The 27,733-nt window shown below is 41.1% G+C and overlaps 1 protein-coding gene across 1 annotated transcript; it reads right to left on the bottom strand.

Annotated features, from left to right (window-relative positions):
* Nucleotides 1-19,684: 19,684 nt before the first annotated feature.
* Nucleotides 19,685-27,306, bottom strand: ASMT (acetylserotonin O-methyltransferase). Its single transcript, XM_054271962.1, has 8 exons — nucleotides 27,233-27,306; nucleotides 25,718-25,892; nucleotides 24,376-24,505; nucleotides 23,620-23,688; nucleotides 22,981-23,099; nucleotides 22,056-22,196; nucleotides 20,729-20,851; nucleotides 19,685-20,315 (listed from the first exon to the last, which is right to left on the bottom strand). Exons 1-8 carry the CDS (start codon nucleotides 27,302-27,304, stop codon nucleotides 20,104-20,106), a joined length of 1,041 nt encoding a protein of 346 aa, XP_054127937.1. The 5' UTR covers nucleotides 27,305-27,306; the 3' UTR covers nucleotides 19,685-20,103.
* Nucleotides 27,307-27,733: the final 427 nt, after the last annotated feature.

Here is a 27,733-nt window from a genome sequence, read left to right on the forward strand (position 1 = left end):
TGCTAACTTGATGATGTCATCAAATGCAGAGAACTGCAGGGCCCTCCCAGGCACTTCTGAGGCTAAGAAAAAAGAAGGGTGGTGAGGTCTTACCAGATTAACACCTTTATAAAGATCAAAGGCTAAAATAGGTAGCAGATCCATTGTGAGAACCCAAATAAGAGCAGAAAAAAGGCAAAGTGTCTCTTAGTCTTCACAAAGACTTAAATTGACAGAACATAATTTACCAGTAGCCCTGTAGCTCTGGACACCATCAAAAAATGCATGTTTTATGCTGTGTATTGATTTTCAATATTCTGATATAAAATAACCAGTGTTTTATGTCCAGCATGGGATCTTGTAATAAACTTTATTAGATCTGTGGGCAGAGCTAATATTTTCAAAAAGACAACACATTTGTTTCATTTTTTGGAACTCTTGAATCTATACCCACATTTCCTATAATTCCTTGGGTCAAATATAAAATTTACATTATTTTGCACTACAAATGTGTGTATGAGTCTTATGGATATTCTAGCTGACTGTCTAAATGATTCTGTGACTAAGAAAGCAATAACTTACTGTGAATAAGAGGCTATTTTGATTGTCCTGCATAACCTGGATCACAAATAAGCTCTTTGGTAGCTGAGCAAATAACTGCCCAATTAAAATGGCTGTGGAAAAGTTTCTTGTTAAGACCAAGAATAGTGACTATTGTCTGTTGTGCTCCTTCCTTATCATCCTTGCCTGGAGTCTGATCTTTCCCAGCATCCTGGCACAGGTCATTCTCTGATACTTGGTAGTTATAAGTGCTGAAGGATCTGCAGATGGACAGACTTATGAGAAGGCTCATGAAAACACTGGACTGTGCTAGTGCAAGCCAGGGCTACAACTCCCTCTCTTTAATGAACACCAAGATACAGTATTAGTTCATTATTTTTCTCATCTGTGTTTTATGGTATTCCAAAGCCAAAACTACTATGTCAGCTGTGAAACTTCAAGAGCTCAGAAGTCAGATTTAGGTAACTAAAAAAAAAAAAATAGTTTGAAAAATGAACCTATTAGTGCTAAAACCAGAAGTGTGTTTGACACCCCTTATTCTGATTACAGAGACTGTGTCCCTACCTGGAGGCAGCTATGTCTTCAAGTGAAGACACAGCATGATGGACCCTCACAAAGGGTCTCCCAGACTTCATTTATGCTACTATGATTTCCATCCTGCAAGATCTGCTTCCATAAGCTACAAGAGAGACAATGTGACTCTTCTGTCCTTCCCCTGGAATGTCACATATGTCTTGCACTGCAGAAGAGCAGGGAACAGGCTAGCCCTTGTAAAAGGGGAATGTCCCTCTCCCTGCCACATAAACACCTCAGGAGCTCTTGTTTCTACCACTCTTCAAGTGATCTAATTGCTGCATCATACTGCTATCTTAAAAGCAATGCTTGTAAGCAGCATACATTCAGGGTTTCAGAATTGTACATAAGCACCAGTTTAAGCATGGTGAACTCTTCAATAAATCTGAGACAATTCAATGGTCACCTTGTTGTTTTGGCATAGTCCTGTAATCCTATTTCTTCTCCTACTTTTTCTGCTAACATTTTAAAGAGCAGCTGAGTGCTTACACCTCAGTGTCCTATATGCTGGGGAAGGAGGGAAAACCATTTATTTTGCTGCCTTTATTCCCATGAGAACGACTAATCACGTGGGAGTAGAACAACAAGTTCTGCTAGGCACACAGAATCTGCTTATGAGACATCTCTGCATGCTCTTGAGGTTTCATTAGCTTAAAGTGGATTTTTTCCACTCCTCCAGATCATTGTTATTTCAAAACCAAATTTATTCAAACTAGGGAGAGACACATCTCTTCAACTATGTCGACTTCAAACTCAAGCACAAAATGTACTATATGTATATTTTCAATTATTAAAATATGCATCAGTTACAACAATGGGTTTATGGAAAACTCTCTTTTCCTGCTGTAGGGAATGCTAATAATTAGCGTGATTTTTGTCATCCTTCTAAGACACCTCTGAACCAGGAGTTATTATGGAGAAATATTTTTTCTATACAGGCTGTCTTGCAAAAATAATCAGTTCTGTGTTTGTTGTACGATAGTCAAGGGAGAGAGTAACACAATAGCTACACCCAATGGCAACTTCACTAACAGCTAGTTTTCAAAGAAAACTGGGATTTTCTTACCAGGTGCTCAACTAACACGGTCCAATATAAGTACTTAAGCCAGTTTTAACAGTTTTTTTTTTTTCTTGAAGATAAATGGATTTTAAATGGTGATACATTGAGTAATCTTTGATTCAATTTTTTCTTGCAATTCATCTTTTAATACACAACAGTGTTGTACTTTTGCCTGGTTTATTATTTCCACTCAGACTAACATAATGGATTGAGCCACTTCTGCTTCTCCTTACCAGATTCTCAGGTTTTAATATGTCTATTCCATTGTTGTGACAAAAGCAGCTTTCAGATTATTAACCACAGGAATTGAGCCTATGTTACATTGTGGGTTTGCAAAGAAAAGTGTAAGTGATGCTCTAACATGCATAAAATATGTCTTCAGTTCTGCAGAACAATATATTAGAGAAAATAGAAACCAATAAAAAAATAAAGGAGCCCAGGTCTTGGCTTCTGAATTTTATTAAGGCAATGGTTTTTCCTGCTGCAGTGTTAGAAAATTTTCATGGAAGTTAAAAATTTCCATTTTGCTTTAAGGATAATGAAAAACCATATTACATCAGTTCTGATGTAATTTGCTACTAATTGAACCAGACCAAGGAAAAATAAAGTGAAGAAAATCATAGTCTGAAATTTTAGAGGCAACAGTGCATGGAACACAATTTTGACATCATGAAATTAATGTCAAAGACAGACGTGAGAAAGAGGAAGAAATAACAGTGGACTTGCAACCAATGCTTCTGGTGAAAAGCAGAGGTCTCCATACTATGATTTTTCTAAATTTTATTTTTGCATAACAGCTACTTTAATTTTGATGGATTAACTTTTGCCTCAGAAAAAGTGTCAAAATACTCAATTTCAGTTAAGATTCACTACTAGGAATTTTGGGGTAATTTCTCTAAAAATTAATAAATGAAAGGCTAGAATTTACATATGTCCTTATAGCTTCTAAACTTGTATAGTTCATACAAGTTTATACATTCATTTTCCAGTCACATTCTGCACCAGAGTGAAAGAAAAGGGATTAATGACCTGCATCATGCTTTCAGAGCCATGAAATTCAATGGAGAACTGATACCTGGCCCCTGCTCCCCTGAGCAGTTCCATTGCATGACATGTTGCACGTCACAAAAACAACAGTGATGTTCCTTCTAGACACATAAGAAGAGTTGATCCTCCTCTGCAGCAAAGACCCCAAGATACAATAAAATATAAGGGCAGAAAAGGTGCAGGGGGATCTTAGGTATGGGATTAGCCAATTTGCTTCCCCCATACCCCTACTCTAGGAAGAACCCAGAGAGATGCCAAGAAAACCAAAATGACACAGAATGATTGAGGATAAGTCATCACTCAAATACACCAACATATTATCTCAGTATTATCTCAGCTTCACCTCAATAGGCTAAGAGGGGCACCAAAGCCTTTGCTAAAATAATGTGGATATTTTCCTTTGAAAATACCTTCATCATTGACCATAGAAATAAAACACAGTTTCAAGCCATCTTTCCATACTCAGCCTACATATATGCTCAAAGCTTGGAACTGCTTTTTGGTTTCATAGTTGGAAGTTCAACTCAGCTGAATATTCACTATGTGGAAAACTTAAGTTCAAAGTTACTTGCTTATTAGCAAAAATGCTTTTAGTGAGAATCTTGTAGATTGTACTATTTAACCATATGTAAGAGCGTCCCACTCACCATTCCTCCATCCAAGTTCTGCTAAAACTAGTTATGCTGATTGCAGTTTGCTTAAAGGACAGTTAAAGGTTGCTGGAAGGATGTCAGTGTGTCTATTGCTGGAATATATGCATTAAAAGACCAATGACAGGCAAAAATGTAATGGGAAAACTTCAAAAACAAAAAGATGTAATCAGAAATCCCTGTTTTAGCATAAAAATTATAGCAGAGTTTTCATTTTCCTGCATACAGTAAACCACTTGTTACACAGAAAGGTCCCTGAAAAAGCATTTTTTTCCTCGAGATTTATCACCAGTGTTAGCAGACACCTTGCAAGGGTGGCTCCTCCTCACACAGCAGTGTCCTCATAAGCAAAAGAAGCAACTTGGTTCTGCTCAGCACTTGTGTTCCCAATGTCAGGAACAGCTCTTCTTCAGTAATTGTCATTTATGGAGAAAAATGGGAGGAGTCTCTGGTGAGACTGATGACACCTCAATGCCTCAGTTTTAAATGCAGAGCACCCAGGAATTACCCTGTCACTTCCAGTACAGCTTCACTTCAGGCTCTTTCAGATCCTCAATACAGAATTCATGCAGAGAAAAACAATAAGAAAAAATGCAAAGGATCCTTTTGAAGGAGAGGTGGCAGGGTTTTTGATTAAGCTCATCCATCTAAGCTGATAATTACCTTCCCTATAAAGAAGCTGATGCCTTAACAGCAAAATAACTTCAGCATTCAAAAGAAAAGAAATTACTCTGAGCTCACTCTGTAAAACTTTCCCAGCAAAGACGCCGTTGTGGTAGGTCCATGTCATAATCCTTTTCCTACTGAAATGAATTCATTCACAGAAGCACTGTGTTTAGGGAATTAGATCTGACAAATCAAAATGCCCCATTCTTGCACTTACTGAAGACAAGAGAAGAATCACCACTGACTCTGAGACAGGAATTTTTTTGACTCATCAAGCTTGAATATCAGTTTATATATGCAATTAGCATATTGACTATGACTAACCTATTTGTTAACTTGGGGAACAAAGCAGCAGCATGAGCAAATGGCAGTCCATGGGCATGCCCTGGTTTTACCTCTTTTTCCACCTTTGCTTCCTTGCACATCTCCAGATTCATCCTGGGAACCAAAGGCCCCTTGTTTCCATTTTTTGGCAAGCCTTCTTATTTATGGTGTAAAAGTGTTCAGGACTGAGACCACACCCTGAGACCAAACTTTCTCTTGAGTTGCAGCAATCCATGGGCTTGAAGGGTGTTTTACAAGCACATGAAGTGACAGCTCCATAAACTAAATATCTGACTTTTTTAGCTGGCTCCACACAGCAAGGGCCACAATAGGGAATAGCAGGGTTGAGCAGGGTATTAGAGGACAGAATTATGAGAAGGGAAGACTCTCAGATAGGCTTGGTGTTGTGTGTCCACTGTGGGAAGGTAACACATATATAGGATTTTTTTTCCCCCAGCATATAACATTGGCTGATTTTTGTAGTACTCCTCAGTCAAGAGTAAATTAACATTTTCTTGGTAAAAACTGTGGAGGGTTCACATCTAGCCACTTAATTCATTCACTTAAAAGGGTAATTAATTCACAGAAACCACCACTTCCTTCAGGCTACTTCTTAGCGTGAAACTAATATACCTGGTACCATCAAAAAAGCAAAATCATTTCGCTGAACTGTTTTATTTTTAAGGTGGTGGTAGGGGAATAAACAAAGATCTGAGTCAGCCCCACATATCCCTTCTGGCTGTTTGGTCAGCCTCATATCACTATTTGTGTTCATGCCTGGCTGTTGCAGGATATAACACCTCACTTTCCCTGGAAAGTGAGCAAGCATTCAGAATACATTACTCACAGGCTGCAGCTCCTGGCAAAGTCACCTTCATGCCACATAACTTGCAGGTAGGAGACACTGCACAGGGACTGCAGCTTGAGGGAAGTCCTCAAAACCACTTGCCCAAACTCCAGCACTATCTTGCGGATAACCACAGGATGAGATTCTACTGGAGATGAAGTGGCTCATTAACTGTGTCCTGTTAATTGTCAGGATAATAAAGACCAGTACAGACTTATGACTTAATTGTATGCCTATCACAGAATGTGTCAAATGGCCAACTTTCCTCTTCTGAGGCTACTTTCTCCCTGTGCTCCTCCTACAACCAAGGGAGAAGGATGCTCCTATATATGGCTATGAGTTCAGACTCCCTCTGTACCTGATTCATTCCATCTCCTCTGACTATAATGAGAGCCCAGTGAGATTAGCCCCGCAAAGCTAATAGATTTTGCAAAGACTTCTTAATCATGCTTTGTTGTCCATTACTGAGCTCAACAACTCACTGAAGTGAACATTCATTTCAGAAAGGCATCTGTTCTTGAATTGAAGGCACTACAGATAAGATTATCTGATATCTTTGTCTCAGCCAGTCATCCTCATTTTGCTTTCTAGTCCTTCTAGAAAAATAGGGCATGCAAAAATACTTTGGAGAAATGGTACTGTGGAGTGCCTTGAGCACAAGGGATCACTTTCAGAGGCTCAGATGAGATTAATCCACCCCAAACAATGCTGAACCCACCAGTGCTTCACTACTTTCATTATCCCTAAAATTTAATTTTCTTTTTTCACCTGGTTGGAGGTTTTTTCTGATAGAGAATCACAAGCAAGTAAATATCATCTTTCAATAAAAGAGAGAGACAGAGAGGCTTCTAGTCCATGTATCTGTGCAGACATGCTCATAAACATAAAAAAACCTTGTCCTACACTCTCATAAATTTGGAGGTTTAAAATGTCAATACATTTTAAAAATAAATCTCATGATTTGCAGACCTTCCTAATCTTTGAGCAGTTAAGGTTGACAACACTGTAAATAGCAGCTTCTGGGCAAAAACACAAAGCAGATTTTAAAACTTAATGCAGAATGACACAAAAGATAAATAAAGATGACCTTAAACTTCTGTCAAAAAGTTCATAAACAAGATAAGCCATTCAGGAGAAAGGTATCACATTTGAAATATCTGCTTAAGATATTTCAAATTATATGTTTTATGACACTGTAAAACAATCTTTCAGATCCACAAGGCAGATTAGCAGAGTAGTAATACATTTCCACCATCTGCCCCAGTGCAATGAAAAGAGAAATATAAGACTTTGTCAACAGATCCAGAAGGAACTCCAAACCTACAGTCTGCACAGCAGGTGAAAGACAAGAATGTAAGTTTGGGCTGGGTCTTCAACAAAGTCATCAATCCATTATCATGACCAAAAGCTTCTTCTAGTCAAGTTCTCTTTGCAGTGAATCATTCCTGTTGACAGCTCATTTCCAGAATCACTGCACCTGGAACTCTAGGCTCTTCTTCTCTCAACCCAAACATTATCCCTAGCCCAAACCCTAAATGAACTAAGTTGATTGCCCTCTTTCAAACCCACGCTTCCTACATTATATCTACTATGCCATCGTTGTGCAAACCAGGTGTACAGATTTCATGAAGGAGCTGGGAAAGCAAACTGCAGCATGTCAGGCTCAGCTCCTTATTTCAATTGCCTCAGGATAGTTACTTGTCATACACCTGGCATTGCCTTCTTCCTGGTACTCATTCTGCCCTCTTCAGCAGATCTTATGTGTCTCCTTCAGTAGTCTTGTATGATCCAACTCTCCAAGTTTCAATTTCCAGGCATGTCAGACCAGAAGACCCTTGATGTACATCCAGGTGCTCAGAGAATTAGGTTTTAAGACAAGAGGACAGGCTTAAAGTTTATTTACATAAATATAAATAGCTTATCCTGAGAAGGTATGCACAGGGGAAGCCTGCACTTTGAAAGTCATTAATTAGATTCACAAGAAGTCTTTCTTTAGAAAAATTCAAGATTTTTTTCTCTTTTATTTAGCATTGATTTGTTAATCATTACCATGCACCTAGACTGCATTTTCAGGACTTTTCCTTTGAATAAGGTAATTAAAAGGTATTTAGAAAATAAGAAAGATATTCTTAGACACACATCTCTCTAGAAGCCTGAACTTTGACAAGGTCATCACATACGCAGAATAAAAATGTGTTTCCAGTTAAGTGCTTCCATTGACCATCTGTAATGAAGGATATGAAAGAAAGTGAAGAAGACATTACCTTCTCAGATGCAAAGCACTGATCATTCAGATGTTTACTCTAGTTGGCAGTACCAAATCATGACCTTGAATCCCTACAGAATCATATTTGAAATTGGTGTACTGGATCTATTTGAGATGGGGTTAATTTTCTTCATAGCAGCCCATATGTTGCTGTATTTTGATTCTGTAATTTAAGCAGTGTCAATAATACACCCATGTTTTAGCTATTTCTGAGCAGTGCCTCTATTTCCCACTTTGCTCCCTCAGTGAGTAGGCTGGACAGCTGACCCAGATTGACCAATATGGTACTGCATGTCATGCTCAGAAATAAAAACTGAGGGATGGTTTAGGGAAGCTACTCATTGCTTGGAAACTGCCTGGGAATTAATTTGCCTGTGGGAGGCAGTGAGTGACTGCCTTTATATTACTAGATTGTTTTTAATTTCTTCTTACTCTAAGTTTTTTATCTCTCTTTATGTCAATTCATGAGTTTTCTCACTTTTTGTCTTTGTGTTCTCTCCCCTGTCCCACTGTGGGACCTAAGCTGACAGCCAAGGTCAAAACACTGTCATTGGGGTGAATTTGAGTCAGGGGAAAACATAGTTCCTTCACAATCTTCCTGCAATGATGCCTTTTGCCTTCAAAAGTCAGAAATTGTCCAAAAGTAAACAAGCTCTGGTTTGCTGTGTTCACATGCACTTGTTGAATGCAGGCACATGACCTCAACTGCTGTAGGAAACAGTCTTGCACCACATGGATTTGTGCACAACATGAATCCAAAGATGTGAGCTAATAATATGTACTGTGTGCTCATCACAGGCTACTGTGAGTACAGGAGGTTGAAGAAAAACTTCTAAAATATTCCAGTTGTAGCACATGGACCACTATCTACAGTACATGTGTTGATGCTCAGTAGTAGAGGAACTCTGGCATGACCACATCCTTGGAAAAACAAGTTAAGTATCATGACATAATTTAGACCATGCCAACAACACATACCAGTGGAGTTCATCTCGTGACAGTGCACCCACACAGTGTTGGTGGGGTTGGTTCTACTGCTGTCTTCACCCTGGGCTGTGTGGTGGGTCCAAGCAGGTCACATCCCCTGCCTTTGCTGCTTCCAGGCACACACAGGGGCCATAACCTTCACTGCACGCTCCTTTGATGCCTTAAAGTGTCCTGGGCACAAGCAGCCCATCTAGGAATGCCTGCTGTGCATTCATGGCAGATGACAGTGCCCTGGCTGGGGTGTTGCTGGCTGAGCAGATGCTGAGAAACAGCCAGAGGGGTGGCTGTGGTCACAGGGAGGCTGGTGAGAGAGGCCAGACCCCACAGAGGGGACAGGGCAGCCATGTCTGGTGAAGCAGCCTCTCAAGAGGGCCAACAGAGATCCAGGGGTGTTAGGTAGGGCATGGGAAGGAGCCAGGCACTGTAGGGAGGCAGCAAAGGCAGGTCCTGCATGGGGAGACAGAAATGAGGACAACAATGCCTGCAAGGACTATGGGACAGGGGTTCATGCTGATGGCTGGCACAGGATGCCATCAGGGTCCACACTCAGCCTGGGCCAGGCAGTGACCCACCCCTGGACAGGTGATGATCCACACCAGCCAGAGAGAGCACTGAGCCATCGATGTCACCCTGTACCCGCCCGGACCCTGGGATCCCCAGAGGCGTGCCCTGGAGTCCCCATGTCACATTCTGTGCCCCACCAGGCAGCACGGGCTGACAAGCAGCAGTCCCATGGTGTAACTTGGCTCTGCTCTTGCAGGGATGTTTCTATTCACAGAGTAAGGAGAAGGAATTAAACGTAAGGGCCACGTACAAGTGCTGGTTCTCCTGTGGTGCTGTAACAGGGATGTACAGCCCATCTCTGTAAGGCCTGAGAAGGGCCCTGGGCTCAGCCTGACAGTAAGGAAGGATGGGCTCCCGCTGTCATCCCCATTGCTGCACACAAAGAAGGTTTTGCTCCTTCTTCCACGCATGAGCTGCAGGACAAAAACGCGTCTGAATTTACTGACAGCTGGATGCAGAGGCTCTTTAGCCCCTTTTACCTTGACCCTCAGTGCCTAAAGTGTTTCATTTAGGTGGCACTTTGTCTGTGACCGCAAATGACCGCGCGGAGCTCGGTGCTTTTCCCTTCTCCGCGGCCAATGATGCCTCTCATCAGAGCAGCGCAGCAACAGCAGCATCTAGTGGCAAGTGGGCTGGTGGCTGCAGCGCAGCGGAAACCACCTCCCGGTGAAGGAAGGATAAACCAGGCACGAACAATCAAGGTTAGAAAGTAACAAACAGAAAAAAAAAAAAAAAAAAATCTGCATTAATTTATATTTCAAAGTTTTATCATGTCTTCATGCATACATAACATATATACTATATATATATAAAATAAACTTATTTTTGAGTCGTAACTCATTCTTTGCTTCACACAACTGACACTCATTACTTTAAACACCAACTGATTTGATGACAATATGTTTATATCCTATTTAGCATGCTTAGATTTTACATATCAGAAGCATAACAGCAGAATTTCAAGGGAAATTATACATGAAATTATGGTTTTGTTAGGTACTCAGTCAGTGAACAGTATGATGCCTTAAGCATCAGAGAAACATTAGTTGTACAATAAGACATTCAGTTTTTCTGCAAGGACAGGATTTTACCTTGTCTTTCCTATGCAAGTTTCAAAACAATTCAATTTCTTTCCTCTTTTTTGTTCCTGGCACAAGTCCTGGGTTTTGCATGCCAAACAACCATTGTTCAAGATATATGACTTTTTTGTTAAAACATGCACTTAATCTACATGTCCTCATTGCCATTGTACTGAGTCTGGTTGGGATGGAGTTAAGTTTCCTCACAGCAGCCCATATAGTTCTCTGGTTTAGATCTGTTATCAAATAAAATCTGTTATCCAAAATACACCAGTGTTGATAACACAGGTATATTTTAGCTATTGCTGCATAGTACTGGCACAGCATGAGAACATTCTTTGTTTCTCACTCTGACCCCACATTTGATCAACCTTGGAGTGGGTGACGGGCTGGGAGAGGAGATAGCAGGTACACAGCTGACCCAAACTGACCAGAGGAATATTCCATGTCCTGAAACTTCATTCTCAGTGGTAAAAACTATAAACTATGGGGAGTCTTTCCAAGGCAGCTGCTGCTGAAGAATATCTGGATATCAGTCTGCTGGTATGAAGTGGTGAGTGATTGCCTTTGCTCCCCTTGGAGCTTTTTGGTTTGGTTTTTTCCCCTTACCCCTTTCTTTCATCTGTTAAACTGTCTTTATAATGACCCAGAAGGTCTTTCTTGCCTTTCTTCATTCAATTGTCTCTCTTTCTCACTACTGGGGGCAGAGAGTGAGCATGCACTGGGTCTGTTGTGTGATGGCTGGTCAGTGTAACCCACCACAAACAAGCTTCCTTTGCTTAATATCCTGTTTTAAATATACTATGTCCAGAGGTACTCAGTGTGATATTTCACATACTGCTGTGATACTGCCATGAAGTTCCCAATTGTCACAAGTTAAACTATGTACTAAAGGAAATACAGCATCGTTTTCCATACTCAGAACATTTCTTGTGTCTTGGCTTCTTCATGAATCCCTGGACACTGCCTTTCCCTTGAATTGATCACTTACAACCAAAGTTTCCCCCTCCTGAGATTATCCCAACAAAACTCAATCTGGACTTGTGCTCCCCCAAGTCTATTCCTCATCCATTATGCTTTTTCCATGAAGAACGTTTTTCACAGAATAGAAGAACCACAGCAAAAGGGCACCTTTCCCCTCTATTCAGTTTCTGCTTAGAGAAAAACTGTCTTCAGCAGCAAGGTTCCTCCTGAAATCTGGTGTATGTAGGCAATACAATGCATATACAGAAATCCAGTGCTTAAATCCTAAGGAGAATATACAAAGAGTATGTTTATTCCTCTAATAGCAAATCATAGTACTAACCCTTTCCAGACCTTGTGTAAATGCTGTTCTATATCCTGCACCTATATGAGACACAAGGAGACTTAAATCATTTGCTAGATTCTTTAATGTTTTTTATTTCCTATGTCAACTATCACTCATTCCTATGTTTTAGGACAGAATTACATGTTCCAAAGAGGCTCACCACAAGAAGGTAGAATTTTCTCTGTGCTGTATCAGTCCACAGGAAATGTGAAGAAACTGGGAACTCGTTACAGTGAACACTTTTATTTCACAGAAAGCAAACAGAATACAATTTGAAAATTGTCATGTACTGTGTTAATGTTGGAAAAAATAGGGATAAAATGTGAAGCAGAGACTGTGAACAGATAAGGAAGTATAATCTCTCCTTGGAAGACTTCTTTTCATAGGTAATTTCTTATAGAGTACATGTTAATTTATTTTCCCCACTCTCAGAAAACAATCTGCATGTGTTCAATAGTCAGTGTTTTTACTGACAATGTGTCAACTTGCCAAAGGGATGATTGCCCTAAATAAAAACTAAGTGGATGGCATATTTCATTTTCCCACTTAAGTGCGCAAGGTGGTAGAAGAAAGAAGAGAGAATTATTTCCTTCCTAAAACAGCATCATAGAGTTTTCCAGTCCTCTTTACTTGAATCACTCCAAAGCCAGCTGCCTCCAGGAGCTTGCTGAACTCTGCTGCTGTTCTCTCTTTCCCTTCTGTCTGCACCAACATATTCATCGAATACAGTTGGGTTTCTACAGGCCCACTTCTATCTTCATTCAGATTCAACCAGCAGCACTCCCCCAGCTGGTGGAGAGAAGAGAAAGAAAACACAGCCTGAGCAATGAAATATTACATTAAGTCATATTTCAGTATCACAGAGGACAATGAAACAGCCAAAGCACCAGAGCATGTCTTTGCTTGGCCATGTAGGTACTAACATCCCAGAGCTGAAGGGAGTGCTATCACTGGGATGGAAATTTCCCATTTTCCCCAGCTGAAATTGACAGGACCTCACTGATTTTGCTCAGAAGATGACTCTGTAGGCAGTGTTTTCAAATCTCCTAGGGTTCAGTTTAATGCTTAATGAGATTTTTTCTATGATGCATACACTTGTCTAACAGCACAGTGGTATGGCACATATCTGATATTCCTTCTGAGAGCAGTTAGTTTTAAAATAAAATTCCACAAAAGATTAAAATATTAATCCTTCTCAGGAAAATGTCTTTTAAAGAGCTCACACAATTTTCTCATAAAAAAGGCACAAACATTGGTAGACATTAGATAACCACTCTGTTAGCTTTCATTTTCTTGTACAAAAATAAGGCAAAAACGATGGCAGCTGAACCTAAAGCACAAAGACACTGCAGGGTCTCTCCCCCTGGAGGTGGCTGAACCTCATCAGAGGCACATATTGAGCCATCACAGCCAGACATGCAGGCACAGAGTTCATGAGAGCAAAGAGACAAAAGCTGATAAAAGAGAACTCTGTCACCTCCAGCCTAATGGTAACACTCTAAGTGGCCCCTGGCATCAAAACACTGGCAATCACAACTTTGGTATTTATGATGTGAAAGGAGTCACTGCAGACTAGCCTTCTTTGGCTTCCTCTTTCCAAGATGGGAAATTAAAAACAGAGCCACTAAACCAGGCACAGTGATGGAGCCCACAAGGGAGCCATATGACTCTTATGAATCCTGGCAGTGCTCAGCAGCACTGGGACAGCAGTGTAAGAGGCTTCTGAGAGTCTCTTAACCTAATGGCACTGACTGAAGGGCAGAAGGGAAAATCTGGGACCAGAAAAATGTATCAAGCAGGCAAAACCAGAAAAAAAACATATCTGCCACGTACACAAGGGGATAAACCACCACTCACACAAATGAGATGGTAGAAAAAACACTGAGCTTCCTAAAGCTCTCATCACTCTCACATTCCCCTTTTTAACCCAACCAAGACAGTAAAATACTCCCTTTACAGTTTACAGGATTCTGACATATGTCCTGTTTTCCAATGTCATACCCATCATATATTATAGGAGTTATTTTTTTCTTTTCATAGTTTGAGAAAGACAGTTCAGAGGCTTGTTAAGGAAGATCTATTGTCAGTCACATCCCAAGCCATAGACCTGCTTGAAAGGGAAAAGGTACAACGCAGCAAGACCATCTCTACCACATTTACTCCACAGAGTTCTGGCCAGTCATGAATTTCAACATTTCTATTCAGCATTAGTTTAATTGGAAAACAGTTGTTTTTATATTCTTATATTGTGGAGCCCAAAGCTACACACAGTGCTCAAAGTGGGATTGCACCCACCCTGAGTGTAGTGGGCCAACCACTTCTTTCCACAGCTCAGTTACACTGTGCTTCATACACCCAATGAGGCAGTTGTCCATTTTGGCCACCACAGCAAAGTGGTGGTTCCTACTGAGCTTACAATCAACCAAAACCCCCAGATCCCTTCCTGCAGATCTACACTCAAGCCCCAGTACCCCAGGCAGGATGTACTACATCCAGGATTACACCATCCCTAGTGCAGAATCTGGAATTTGTCCTTCTAAAATTTCATATGGTTGGTGATTGTGCAGTGGTCTAATCTATCAAGATAACTCTGTAACTCCTCTCTACCCTCAAGGGAGTCAATGCTTCCCCCTAACTTAGCAACATAAGCTACCTAGGTTAGCATCATTGGCAAACAACTTGGTAACATCCATCAGAGGGAAGGCTCTTTTATCTTCAGTTAGAACATGGCCGAGAATACTTCTCAAAAACATGACAAGAATGTGGATTTTGAAATCACTATAGATTGTTAATGAGGAACATTCAAACCAAAATTGAATAGAGGAATTTTATGCAAATGCACATACACACAGGAAAACAGCATCAGCAAACATTAAGGAAATTGAAACTGCTCCCTGTCTGCCTTAATGATATGCTGTCTGGGAGAGAGTCATTATACGACACTCTGTATTCACAGTCCCTTCCATCTGAAGGGACATAATATACAAATGTTATCAAACTTAGCCATCTGCATGGCAAATGAGGAAAGGGAAGAAAATAGGTGAAAAATCTTGTTCTTTGCATGGTATAACAGAGGGGAGAAAAGGCAATTGAAGTTAGCCCTTTGTTTCTCAAACTTCCAAAACTAAAAGTGGGAAGAAATCCCACCATAGAAGAAACCTTTCACATTTAAAGCAGTCAGACAACAAGCCCTCATGTATAAACCAATATGTTTTTAAACCTTCATGCAGAAACAAGGTCTACTCAACCAAGCCTCCAAAGGTGAGTGGGGTCTCAGTAAATGTTAGGTCCATCCTGAGGGCCAGATCTGCCTTAGTTGTTCGCTGGGTTTTTTTTCCTCTAGACTTCTATCATGCTTGTTCAAGTTCAAAGTCAGTTTACATTATGATGCTTTATTATGAACTATTTTATTCTCAGAGAAGAATGTCCCCAAGCATTTCAGTCTTAGACATCTATATAAGACTGAGTTATATTTCTTACCTTGGGGACTAAAAATCCACTGATGTATTGCACAATGATTTGAGAATAGTCAAGGTCTTCTGTCAAATTCATCTTTCTGGACTGAGACACAGATTTCCTGGCTCTCTTAATTTAAATAAGCTCCTTTCCACCAGACACAGAGTACAGCATCTGATCCACATAATCTTATTGCTTCTGAGAAACACACTGGTTACAAAACATGTTATTTGGCTTTGATGTGTTCTTCTATCAGGTTCAGCTTTTTCCTTCCATCATCAAGTATAAGGCTAAAGAAGCACTGTGGATTAAAGCTTGTATTGTCAGTTCATCAGTCAGCAACACAGTGGCACCTCAGAAGCACTTGAAAGCTTGTAACAAGCAAAACAGGAATCAGTACAGAAGAATAGCAAGAACCTGAACTCAGCATGATGAACCAGAGTTTATGAACTAAAGCAGAATATTACTTTAGGCTTTTTCAAAAGCATAGATCCTCCACTGAACTGGCTTTTGGTGTGGGAAGGCTTCACAAAAAGAAACAAAAGATAGCAAGGGATAGAATGTAATATGAAGAAAACCTAATTGATCTGGCATGCAGCTCAGCCAGACAGGTGTGGGGAACAGCAGCTTGCAAAACATGATCAGTACATTTTCCCTCGCCTTTTCTCTATTTCACTAGACTGGTTCCTACCCACCTTGATTCCTCCATTTTCTGCCTTTGGCCCTTTCTCTAAACACTCTAAGTTTCCCTCAAGTCCCACAGTAATTAACCACAAGCCCACTTTAACTTCCCATGATGTTTTCACTCTGATAATCCCTTTGATCATTTTGTTTCTGCCCTTCTTCTCAGCTAAAAATATTTGGCTGAACTTCTTCATGGCTTTGTGGGAATCCTCCATAGTCCCATCCACTAAGGGGCCAGGGAGTTCTAATATTTGTCCCTGTGCTTCTTATTGCCTGTTTGCTAGCTTTTGTACCTAGATGTGGTTGATTAGTGCTTTTGTCTCTTGCCTTTGTCTGTGAGGCTGAAGAGCCCTTAACAATCTGTCTCAAAACTCAGGCACCCTCACATTATAGATTTCTTAATATTCTTAACATTCAAAATGTCATAATATATACAACTGAGAAACAGTATCTGTTTCCCAGCTTTTAATACAACAAGGTCTCCTATGTTACCAAAATACTAGGCCTAAACATACAAAAGTCAGAGCAAATTCCAAACTCTAGAAAAATGTACAACTCCTCATTCTGGACAACATAGACCAGAATCTGTGAAGCTTGTATTTGACAAGACACCATTTTTAATTTTTGCATGTTTTTAATGAGCATTGAGAGGTGAACAGTTTTGTCAAACCATGGCATCCTTAGCATTCTTATCACAGCCTGGAACTGCAGTCTTCCTTTTGTACTATAAATACTGAAAGAAGAAACCAGCAAGGTATAACACAGGCACTGCTTCATTCATCACACAGAAGGTTTATGGGTTTAAGACTGTATTCCATTTCAACAAAGCATTACCTGTTTTAAAGGTACAAGACACAGCACTGAACAAAGACTTAATACATATCCTTCTGACAGCATGAGTCTAAAGTCATTCTCAAGCCTCATACTGAGCTGTTGGAAAAAACCCAAGAAATTTTATGTGCTTTAAGTCAGCCCCTGACAGCCTGACTGCACCAATATGTAACATAATGATCTCTTTCCTATTTAAAGGGATCTGTTTCACCCTGTAACAATTAAATTGCTTTTAGCAAGTCTGGACATATATGCTGCACCCTTTCAGAAGCTGCATGTTGTGAGAACTCCCAGTTCTGAAAAGGCCACTATACTGGCAGCCTTTCAGAAGACATTGTGCTCAGGGAGTCAGCGCCTTGGACAGGCCACATCTGCTCTGAGGGCCTGAGAAGCTCATGTGTTATTAAGGTAATCTGTAATCCATAAAATATTTGGGAAAGGTAAGCTGCAGGTGGACCAAGGAGTGGAAAGCACTGATCCTGAGCAGGAGCTTTTGGTACATGCAGGAGTCAGTGCTGCCCATGGCAGCTGCCATGCTGCATGCCCAGCGTGGCCTCAGGCCTGGGCTGTGCCCCAAACACCCCTCAGCTCCGGGGGCCTCAGGCAGCTCCCACTCCCACACCACCATCACAGCCTTGCCTTTATCAATGCAGCAACAAGTTCTTGTGAGAACAGCCTCTTTCTTGTAAGAAAACTATAACCCAAATGACCCAAAATGAGGTGTTTCCTTCCATAGACAGTGTCTGTACAACTTACTGGGGGAAAATCCAACAGGGCTCCATGCAGTGCTTGATGGAGCATGGACAGATGTGCCTGGCATCTGAAGAAACATCAGGATTTACTTGCTATCTATCTGTCTCTTCTTTCTCATTAACACAGTTGTTTTATGAAGCCATTTGTTGCAGGTCTTGCTTTCTGAGTTCCAGAAGGCACCCCTGCCTTCAGTGTAGAGCATTCTGCATAACCCTGAGAGAGCTTCGCTCAAAATGTTGCATTCATTCAAAATGTTGAAGCGACACTAAGCTTAGCTACACTAAGCTAGTCTGCAATAAGGCTTTTTTGAAGGGCTAAAGCATTAGAAGGGAGAACACTGTGGAGAATTTTGGGGGGAAACCCCACACATTTATAGGAGCACACAGAGCTCAGGAGAGCCTGTGGACAGGTCCCCAGCGCCTCAAGGGCTCTCTAGAGCAGGTGAGTGGAAGAAGGGAGTGCTGAACCTTGGAGCCAGCAGGGAAGCTGGAGTGTGGGTCCCACCGTCCCACAGTGGTTCTACAGGCACAGATCCCGTGGGACAATTTCCCACCCTTCTGCCCTCCAAAGGTCTCCTTTGGCAGGATGTTTCTAGGCAGCATTCAGGCCCCAGCCTGTGCCTGATCCTGCTGCAGTGGGGCTGTTTGTCTTTCTAAGCAGGGGTCCCTTACTCTGCGCCTCTCCTGCATTTTTCTTGCTTAGTTATTGTTTCTTTCATTATACTTGAAGCAGCATTTTCCTACTGCTCAAGGCTATGCTTCTTCAATGACCCACAACTATCAGCAAGTTCTGAAAAGCAGCAGCTGCCAGCTTCCAGTTAGCACATTAAGATGGCAAATTTCCTGGCTTTTCCTGCCCTCTGCTGTTTCCTTAACTCCCAGGCCATCCGGCCAAGGCCCTGCTGGAAATTTCTGTCCTCTCACAGCAGCCTGGGGAGCAGCTGACTTCACTCAGCCAAGTCAAGCACAGCCAGTCTCAGTGTTTCCTGCTGTTCCCTGCCCCAGGCATTCTTCTGCTCTGAGCTGATTCCCTCCAGCTGTGGCCAGCTTTCATTCATTACTCCTGAAATGTATCTCAGTCAATATGGCAAAAAACTCTGTGAAAGGGGGAAAGAACTCTATTGGCAGAGCCATCTGCTTCAAACAGAAAACCTCTCACTGCAGCACCATGAAAGGGCATGAACTTAAGAACAGCTTTCACTACCAAAAATGGATAACTTGGAAACTTCCACCTTCCTTCCTTTCTTCTGGCATAAGCTTTTTGAAAGCTTTTTAACATATCCAAGAACAAGCAAAAAACAAGGACAAGAGACCTTATATATAGCAAGGTGTCATCAGAAATGTCTATTGGAACACAGAAACTGTAGAACAAACAGGGTTTTAATTTGCCTGCATGTAGCACAGCACTTATTTCATGCTCTCTTCACAGTATTTGTCATTTAGAAGAAAAAACAAAACCCTCCCCAAAATCCAACATTCCAATCATGCCAGCTGTCCCACCATGTCTCTGTAACTGCCTTATGTCTCCTGTGTGTACTGAGGCTACTTTCTCCCTGTCCTTCTCCTACAGCCACATGAGTGGGAGGCTCCTGTAGACGGCTACTGAGTCAACTATATCAAGCTCCTCTAGTATCCAGCTTAATAGGCAAATGCAATTACTGTTCCAGAAAAAACTGCAGAGTGATTTTTAGTGCCTTCTCCAAATGTTTCTCACTTCAGTAATATATTATTCTGCTTCCAAGAACTGCATGGGTAATGGCAGACTGTATTTGATCTAATGATTTAAAGAAATGGCAGGAGGCATGCAGTAAGGACAACCCAAGTATATAACAAAATGACTTCACAGCATCATCTTCCTACCTGACTTGTAATAAGAATCCCTGGGCTTCAACCAGTAACTAAAGTACAACTCTTTTTCATAATTTAAATCAAAATCTAAAGGAAATAAAAATTAATATATTTTTTCATGCAAAACTCCCCAAGGCTCAGACACGATTTCTCCTGGAACTCTGAAAAGACCATAAGGAGACATAATTTGGTCTGGTTTTATTATATCAATATTTCAGGAATAAAAATGCAGGCACAAAAGCTCATTACAGGGATTAGTTTTGTTTTGCAGGAACTCAAGTACAAATTCAGCTCTACTTTTGTCAGATACAGTGTTAAAAATCAGAAAGACTGATACAAGCTGAAGCAGACACACTACATATTTCTTTTGTGGATTGTTTCTTGTGGAACAGGTGCTGATTTCTTTCTTTTCCTCCCAGATCCAAAGGCAAGCCAAGCCAGGCTTCCAGATTTGTAACACATGCCTGTTGAAGATCTGTTATTTGTGACTCTTTTGACAATGTATCAGCTTACAAAAAGTTGGCAGCCTTAACTAAAAGCTAGGCTGATCGTTGCCCACTAAGAAGAATAGCACATTTCTCAACCTCTTCTGTTTTGTTACATGCATGAAACACATACTACTATTTCCTTCCTAAAACAGCATCATAGAGTTTTCCAGTCCTCTTTACTTGAATCACTCCAAAGCCAGCTGCCTCCAGGAGTTTGCTGTACTCTGCTGCTGTTCTCTCTTTCCCTTCTGTCTGCACCAACATATTCATGGAATACAGCTGGGTTTCTACAGGCCCACTTTTATCTTCATTCAGAAGCGATTCAACCAGCAGCACTCCCCCACCTGGTGGAGAGAAGAGAAGAGAAAGAAAACACAGCCAGAGCAATGAAAAGGTGAGCTATTTTTGAGCTGTTACTAGGACAGATCCTAACCTTACTTTCAGGAAGAAGCAGTTTCTACATTAAGTCACATTTCGGCATCACAGAAGACAATGAAAGAGCCAAAGCATCAGAGGATATCCTTGCTCAGCTATGTTGGTACTGACATCCCAGAGCTGAAGGAGGTGCTATGGCTGGGCTGGAGTTTCCCATTTTCCCCAGCTGAAATTAACAGGACCTTACTGATTTTGCATTGTAGGCAGTGCTTTTGAAACTCTGAGGCTTCATTGTGATACTTAATGGGATTTTTTGCTGTGCTGTATACACCTATCTAAACAATAGTAAGAGTCCCTCTGCTCTTCAAGAATTCACACCTACCAGGTTTGCAAGCTTTGTAGACTTTTGCCAGCAGTTGTTTACATTTGTCATCATCCCAATCATGCAGTATCTTGGATAAAATATACAGTTCAGCTTCAGGTATTGAATCATTAAAGAAGTCTCCTGCGAAGCAAGAATACATGCATTATACAAATCCCCACAACACTGAGAGCTGAGTTATGCAAATATTTTCAGTTCTGTTCAATTCCAGGCTTGCAATGTCCTTCAGACATATCAGATGGCAATGGAGGTACCAGGTGAAAGTCGTCTGTTGCACTGCATAGGGAATTTTGCTCTTGATCAGTCTCAAGAAGATCTGAAACATTTAAAGGCAATAACTCATCCTGAAACAGACTGATGCACAGGAAAGAATTTGAATTTAGGCTTTCTCCAATGACAGAAATTCAAATTCATACTGCACTAAGGACATAGGTTCACACAGTTCCTGTCATGAGAAAGAAGGAAAGAATATTGCCTTCTCTAAGAAAGTTTTCAAAGATCTTCTGTAATCACAGAATTACTCCATAAATCCGTAGGTAAAAATACACATCTCTCACCTCCATCACTAGCTTGTTATTCCTTTTGTTCAGCACCTGCTGTACTGCATTCAGATTTTTTTTCTCAGCACTTTACTTTGTCGTTTCTTCTCCCATTTTGTTGCATCTTTGTTTTTATACACTCCCTTCCCTCCTCAAGGCTCCTTCTCTCTCTCTCAGCTCTGAGCAATTTTAAGCACTTCCAGCACTTTGAAGACTTTTGTAAACATTAAAAGTGAGATCTCCCTATACTCATTTTCCTCCTACATAGTACAAAGACTATGTAGGATCAGTGATCTGGACAAGAGGAATAGGAGCTAGCTCACCCACTTTTATGCTCTAAAATATCTTAGGACTTGAAGATCAATCAGCTGTGACCAGAGAAGGAAAAACCCATGTTCAGAGCATGGCATCTCTCACATCTGCCAGGAGGTTCGCACAGGAAAAAAGGGGAGTGTTAGGAAAATTCATAACAAAGCATAGCAGATTTCAAAATTGCATGATGCTTTTTTTTCTTTTTTTTTTTTTTTTTTTTGCTAATGTACCCTTGTTCTCAAGAAATGAAATAGCTCTCTTCAGGAATTAATGCTGCTGAATAACTGAGTTGTGTCTCTGACAGCTGCTGGTGGACAGCTGGGACAGCTGCAGAGGTGGGTTGGGGAGGCCGCAGCCTGAGACACTGTCCCCATAAGGGGCAGCTGGACACCTGAGCCTCCAGTATGACACATCTGAGCAGAGCCAGGGCTCTGGAGCCACAGCTGTGACAACTCCACACCACTGTTCCCACCTACCTTCATGGAAAGTGATCTGACGCTCCTTGGGGGAAACAAACTGTTCTTTGGCCACCTGCACAACTTTGGGCAGGTCATAAATTGTGACAGTAGAATTTGGGTACAAAGAAACACACTCTTGGGCCAAAGCTCCTCCACCTCCTTTGGGGACAGGAAAAGAAGGTCAGTACTGACACAAACCCAACCTGTTCAGTGACATCCCCATGAAAGTATACAGGCAATGGTACATTCAGCCTCATGGAAGCTGGCAATGTATATTTGACCCCTTGAGACACCTCTTCCCATGTGCTGCTGGGAGGGAAGAGGAGGGGCAGGAGAAGTCACTGTCTCCATGTGTTCTGCAGGAAGGCCTGGGGGCAGCAGCACCCAGGCATGTGGGGTCAGCCCCTGCCCTTACCACTCCTACACTCCCTCCTAGCCAGACCAGCTGCAGGTGTTGGAAGGTAAAAAGTGAAAAACAGTCACTAAACCAGGCTCTGGGGAAGAAGTGAGGGAGGCCAGGAGGGAGCCTGCCTTGTTCTGTGAATCCTGGCAGCACTCAGCAGTGCTGGGACAGCAGGGTGCTGCAGGATAAGAGGCTGTAGGCAGTACCTCAACAACAGGGACTGTAAGGGAAGAAGGAGAGAGTCTGGCACTGGAAGAATGCATCAAACAAGGCATGAAAAATGCTAAAGCTGCCACATCCACGAGGGGATGAGTGACTGCTTACATAAATCAGACTGTAAAGAAAAACATTCAGCTTTCTAGTGCTCTCATCACTCTCACGTTTCTGTTTTTAACCAACCAAATCAGTAAAATTCTCCTTATATTGTTATGTCCTACTTTCCACTGTTTTGCCCATCATGTAACATAGGAGTTGTTTTCCTCTGCAGAGCTTGTAAAAGACAGTTCAGAGGCTTGTTAAAGAAGATCTCCTGACACTCACCTCCCAGGTCATAGATCTGCCTGAAAGGGGAAAGGTCAAATGCAGCAAGGACATCTCTGCCACATATACTCCATACTGAGTTCTGGCCAGCCATGAATTTTAGCATTTCTTCATCTGATCTAGCAAGGCAAACAGAGACAGCACAGGGAGAGGGTTCCTTACCACATCCTCAGAGATTCCTATCATATAACTGCTGCTACATGTTTTAGCTTAAACAAAAATCTCTGGCTTTATTGACACAGAATATGTCCTCTTTGCATATAAACCTACCTTGAATATACTGTATCAGGAGTGTACAGCTATGAATTCATGCATTTAAATAGGGAATTAAGACTAGTGAAATCCAGTAGTGTATTATGCTGCTCATTCTCAGAATTTCCAAGGGACTTTTTTTCCTTCAACTATCATTGCCTCTGTCAGAGATCTGTGATGTTTTTCACGTTAGAGAATTACATACTTCTATTCAAAATATCAGACAGTGTCGCAGTAATTGATATTGTTGAGAAGTAAAAACATTGCATGATGCTGATGAGAGGAATTCTCACCTCATCATATTTAATTGTCCTGAGTCATAGTTAAAAACATTAGTTTTATCCACAACAAGAAGAATAAAACTTCTATAAATATTTTAATGGTTACCTGTACATTGCTCCAAAAGGGTCTTTGGATGAAACACCAAAAGCTCTTTCATATTGGTTTCTTCCTTCTCTAAAATAGCAATTGAAAAAGCCTATGAGAGTGCTGATATATTTCTCAACCTCTCACAAGAATGGTTCTTTTCAAGATCAGGGTGGGATGGCACTTTGAGCAATCTGATGTAGTGAGTGGCATCAATGATAGGAAGGTTGGAACTAGATGATCTTTAGAGCCTCTTCTAACCCAAACCATTCCAGGATTCTGTCATTTATGGGAGCACATCTGAGGTAAAGGTACAAGACTGATACAATCATCACCGTCATCTACACCATGTTTGGTCATCATGTTTGACATGGACTGGAACAAGTGAGACTCCAGACCCATACTTAACTGCCCCTATAAACCTTTGCAACAGAAGGGCCCTTAGCCACCACTACTCATTATTTACTTTGTTGATGCCACATCCAGTAAGATCCACTGTAATGATAAAGTGCTTCACTGAAGGTGACACATAAGGAAATCTGATTTCTAGATCATCTCTACAATGACAGGGAAAAGGAATACAAGAACATACACAAATGGAAAACAAGGAGGGGGGGGAAGCACACATATGGCCATGTTAACAGCTGAATTATCTGTTGCTTTTAATTTCTGAGAATGAGTCAGCATCTTTACTGAGCTCTTCCCCAGAAACACAACACTCAGAGCTGTGACACAGATGCTGCAAAGCACCAGACAGCACACAGCACTCCTCCTTACCTCACAGCATCAGACAGGTACTGCCAGCACAAGTAGACTGTGTTGGAATAATACATCATAATGTGATACTGAGACTTTGGACTTGATTTTGTAAGGTAGACATTGGAAATTTCTGTGTTTCTGTAGAGGGCTAAAACATAAAATAAATATATTTACTAACATATATGATATATCACCTTGCCAAGTCTCAAGTCTGTTGTACAGCTTGGTGTTTATATACCTTTGTATATCAGAAGATGTCTATACAGCCAAAAACACAGCCAGATTACTTCTACAACCAAAGACTTCCACTGCAATGAGCAGTGGGTGAGAGCTGCTGAAATCTGTGTTACCCCATTCTATCTAGGTAAACATCATCTCCCTATGCTTAACTCCAGCCCCAGATATTTCTTTCAAGGAGAGCAAAAAAAAATGCTTATTAAGAGTTATCATTTACATATAGGCTTCTCCTCTCAAAGGAAGCTTTCAGTGTGCTCTAAGTGAGAACTCTTTGCAGACAAGTCTTCTTTCTGATCAACAAGGTCAGCAGGTGGGGAGAAAGTCCCCAAAACAGTAGGCCAGCCACACATACACTCCCTCAGTTCACTAGGACAGGACCTTCTGCAAACAGAAGAATGCCTAAAGGACTCCCAGAAATCTCCCCACTCCCTCCAATGCATCTGCTGTGGCATCACTCACCCACAGGACTTGCATACCAAAGGAATATAAAAGATAGATCCTGCTCTCCCCAAACACATTGCGCAACAACTATAATCCCTAAAGCAGAGTATGCCAACACAAGGCAGGGCAGGGGACACAACTTGTGAGACTCTAGTTGGTCCTGACCAGCTGTCTGATGGCTACAGATCCTTTCTGTCCAAGTGGACTCCATGTTTCTGACATAAGGAAAAACTTTTATCACCTCTCAGTTCTGATCAACAAAATAGTTCACATAATGGTAAAAACCCTAAGAAGAACAAAACCTGTTTTAAATCATGCTGTTACCATCCACCCTGGCATTTTGTTTTAAGTTTAAAATCCTGTCCATACCACAGAGATTTCTTAAGACAAGCTCCACAGAGCTTTTGGAGTTATCCTAAATATCTTCTCCAAAGTCACATGTACAAAGACATTTAGGAATATAGAGCCCTGTGCCTGTGTTTTATGTTACACTAGTGATTCTGCTGACATTTGCCTCCTCTTTCAGCTGAAGAGTAAATCCTAAGAGTGATTCTCTCCTTCTTCCAGCTACATTAACTGACTTAACATTTGGTATCACCTTTGCCCACACATCTTACCTCACTTTCAAAACCATCAGAGGTTTAAATCTTGCAATTTATTTCCATTCCTCTGCCTTTATTACCTCCTTCTTGTGTCATCTCTACTGCCAAGAGCTTCAATCCCACACAGGCATCCAGCAGTCTTCTCATCCCCATGGTGCTGGCACCCAGACCTGCAGCAATGGCATCTGAAGACAGAGGCTTTCCTGACTCCAGAAGAAGATCAAACACCCCCAGCTCACAGGCAGTGAACATAACCTGGGAGTAGGGAAAGATGGGAGTGAGGGATTAGGTGAAAGCACAAAGCCTACTGCATTTCACAAGCTGCTTAACTAGGGAAAGTATAAATTTAATATTATTTATTTCAGATAAACTTGTATTTCATATAAACAAGTTCAATTATTAAATTGTAATTTATCTGAGTACTGATACAATATACTGTGCATGTAATGCACTCATTAGTCTTATTTTTTTTCCTTTTCCAGTGAAGCCAGCCAATGCTTTTTAGCTTCCAAAAGTCCACATTTAGAGACCAGATTTTGTGTCTAAATGTCCTTGCCTCTTCCTTAGTTTAGAAACAGATTCTCACAATCTCCTAGAAAGAGCAAAGGCAAGTCTGGGTGGGTGTGCTTGTTGTCTATGTTTCCATTCTTTAACTAGGATCTAGCACACGCTTCAGTGAACCCTGGCAACTCTCTCATGGCTTGCAATAGGGTGAATATTCCATTCCAAGGACCTTGTTTTCAGGGACTGATGTGAATGACTACACTGATCTTACAAAAGCAGGGAGGTTCCTCTCATCCATTCTCTCATTTAACTGCACAAAACTGCCCAGTCTTTCCCTAGAGCTGTTTAATTTCTCCAGCAACATTCATCAACCTTCGGACAAACACAGCTAACCATACATTAAAAAAAAAGAACCAACCAACCATCCTTCTTTAGCTATACACAGTCAATCTTACAAGTATGAGCCTATTACTCTGGTCACATAAACACTCCTGAAACAGTAACAAAGACATCAGTTTAACTGACTGCCTGTATCTACAATGATTTGAGCTACAATGATTCCTGTACAATGAAGCTCCTTTTACCTCAAGTAAAAACATGGCTTAACATGGCTAAAGTTGAAGTTGTTTCTCTAAAACATGGTGCTAACAGTGTTAATTTGGAAAACACCGGGCACCTCTTTTTCTCACAAAGGGATTTTTCATTATCTATTTTTCCTCTCTTTATTGTCAGCTCTGCCTTTCAGGAGCTTAAGGTGCAGCGTTTTTTGCACAACCAAAGAGCATTCCTTCTGTTGCCATGTTGGCCAGAAGATCAGCAAGGGACAATAGGAAAGTTAAGTAGTAAATGAGGAAAAAATCATCCACTGCACTGGATATTAAAATTTTAGGCCCATGTGCTTAAGCAAATAACATCAGCAAACAAAAAGAAGAGTGGAATTACTAGCTTTGCCTTTGTGCCTTAAAAATATCTTTGGAAAAACAGTCATTATAGCAGTGCTTTCACCTCTTCCAAAGACTTACATTTAGGATCTAAAAAGAAATCCCTAATATTTCTTTCTGCATACTCTTTCTAAGAGTTGTATTTCTTACCTTTGAGATTAAAAATCCATTGCTGTATTGCACGATGATTTGAGGATAGTCAAGGTCTTCTGTGGAACCCATCTTCCTTCTGGACTGAGACACAGATTTCCTGGCTCTCTTAATTTAAATAAGCTTCTTTTAACCAAACACAAAGCACACCAGCTGATCCACATAATCTTATTGCTTCTGAGAAACACACTGGTTACAAAACATGTTAGCTGAATTATTTGGCTTTGATGGGTCTTTCTACCTGGTTCAACTGTTTCTTTGGATCTTCCATCACCAAGTATAAAGCTAAAGAAGCACTGTGGATTAAAGCTTGTATTGTCAGCTCATCAGTCAGCAACACAGTGGTAACTCAGAAGTCCTTGAAAGCTTGTAACAAGCAAAACAGGAATCAGTACAGAAGAATACCAAGAACCTGAACTCAGTGCAATGCACCAGCATTCATAAACCAAAGCAGAATCTTACTTGGGACTTGAAACTTGCTGTGAGGACAGTCTGGGGGAC

The sequence above is a fragment of the Melozone crissalis genome, unplaced genomic scaffold, assembly GCF_028551555.1.
Source record: "Melozone crissalis strain CALT ecotype California unplaced genomic scaffold, PUWL_Pcris_2 ptg000013l_1, whole genome shotgun sequence".
Lineage (NCBI taxonomy): Eukaryota > Metazoa > Chordata > Aves > Passeriformes > Passerellidae > Melozone > Melozone crissalis.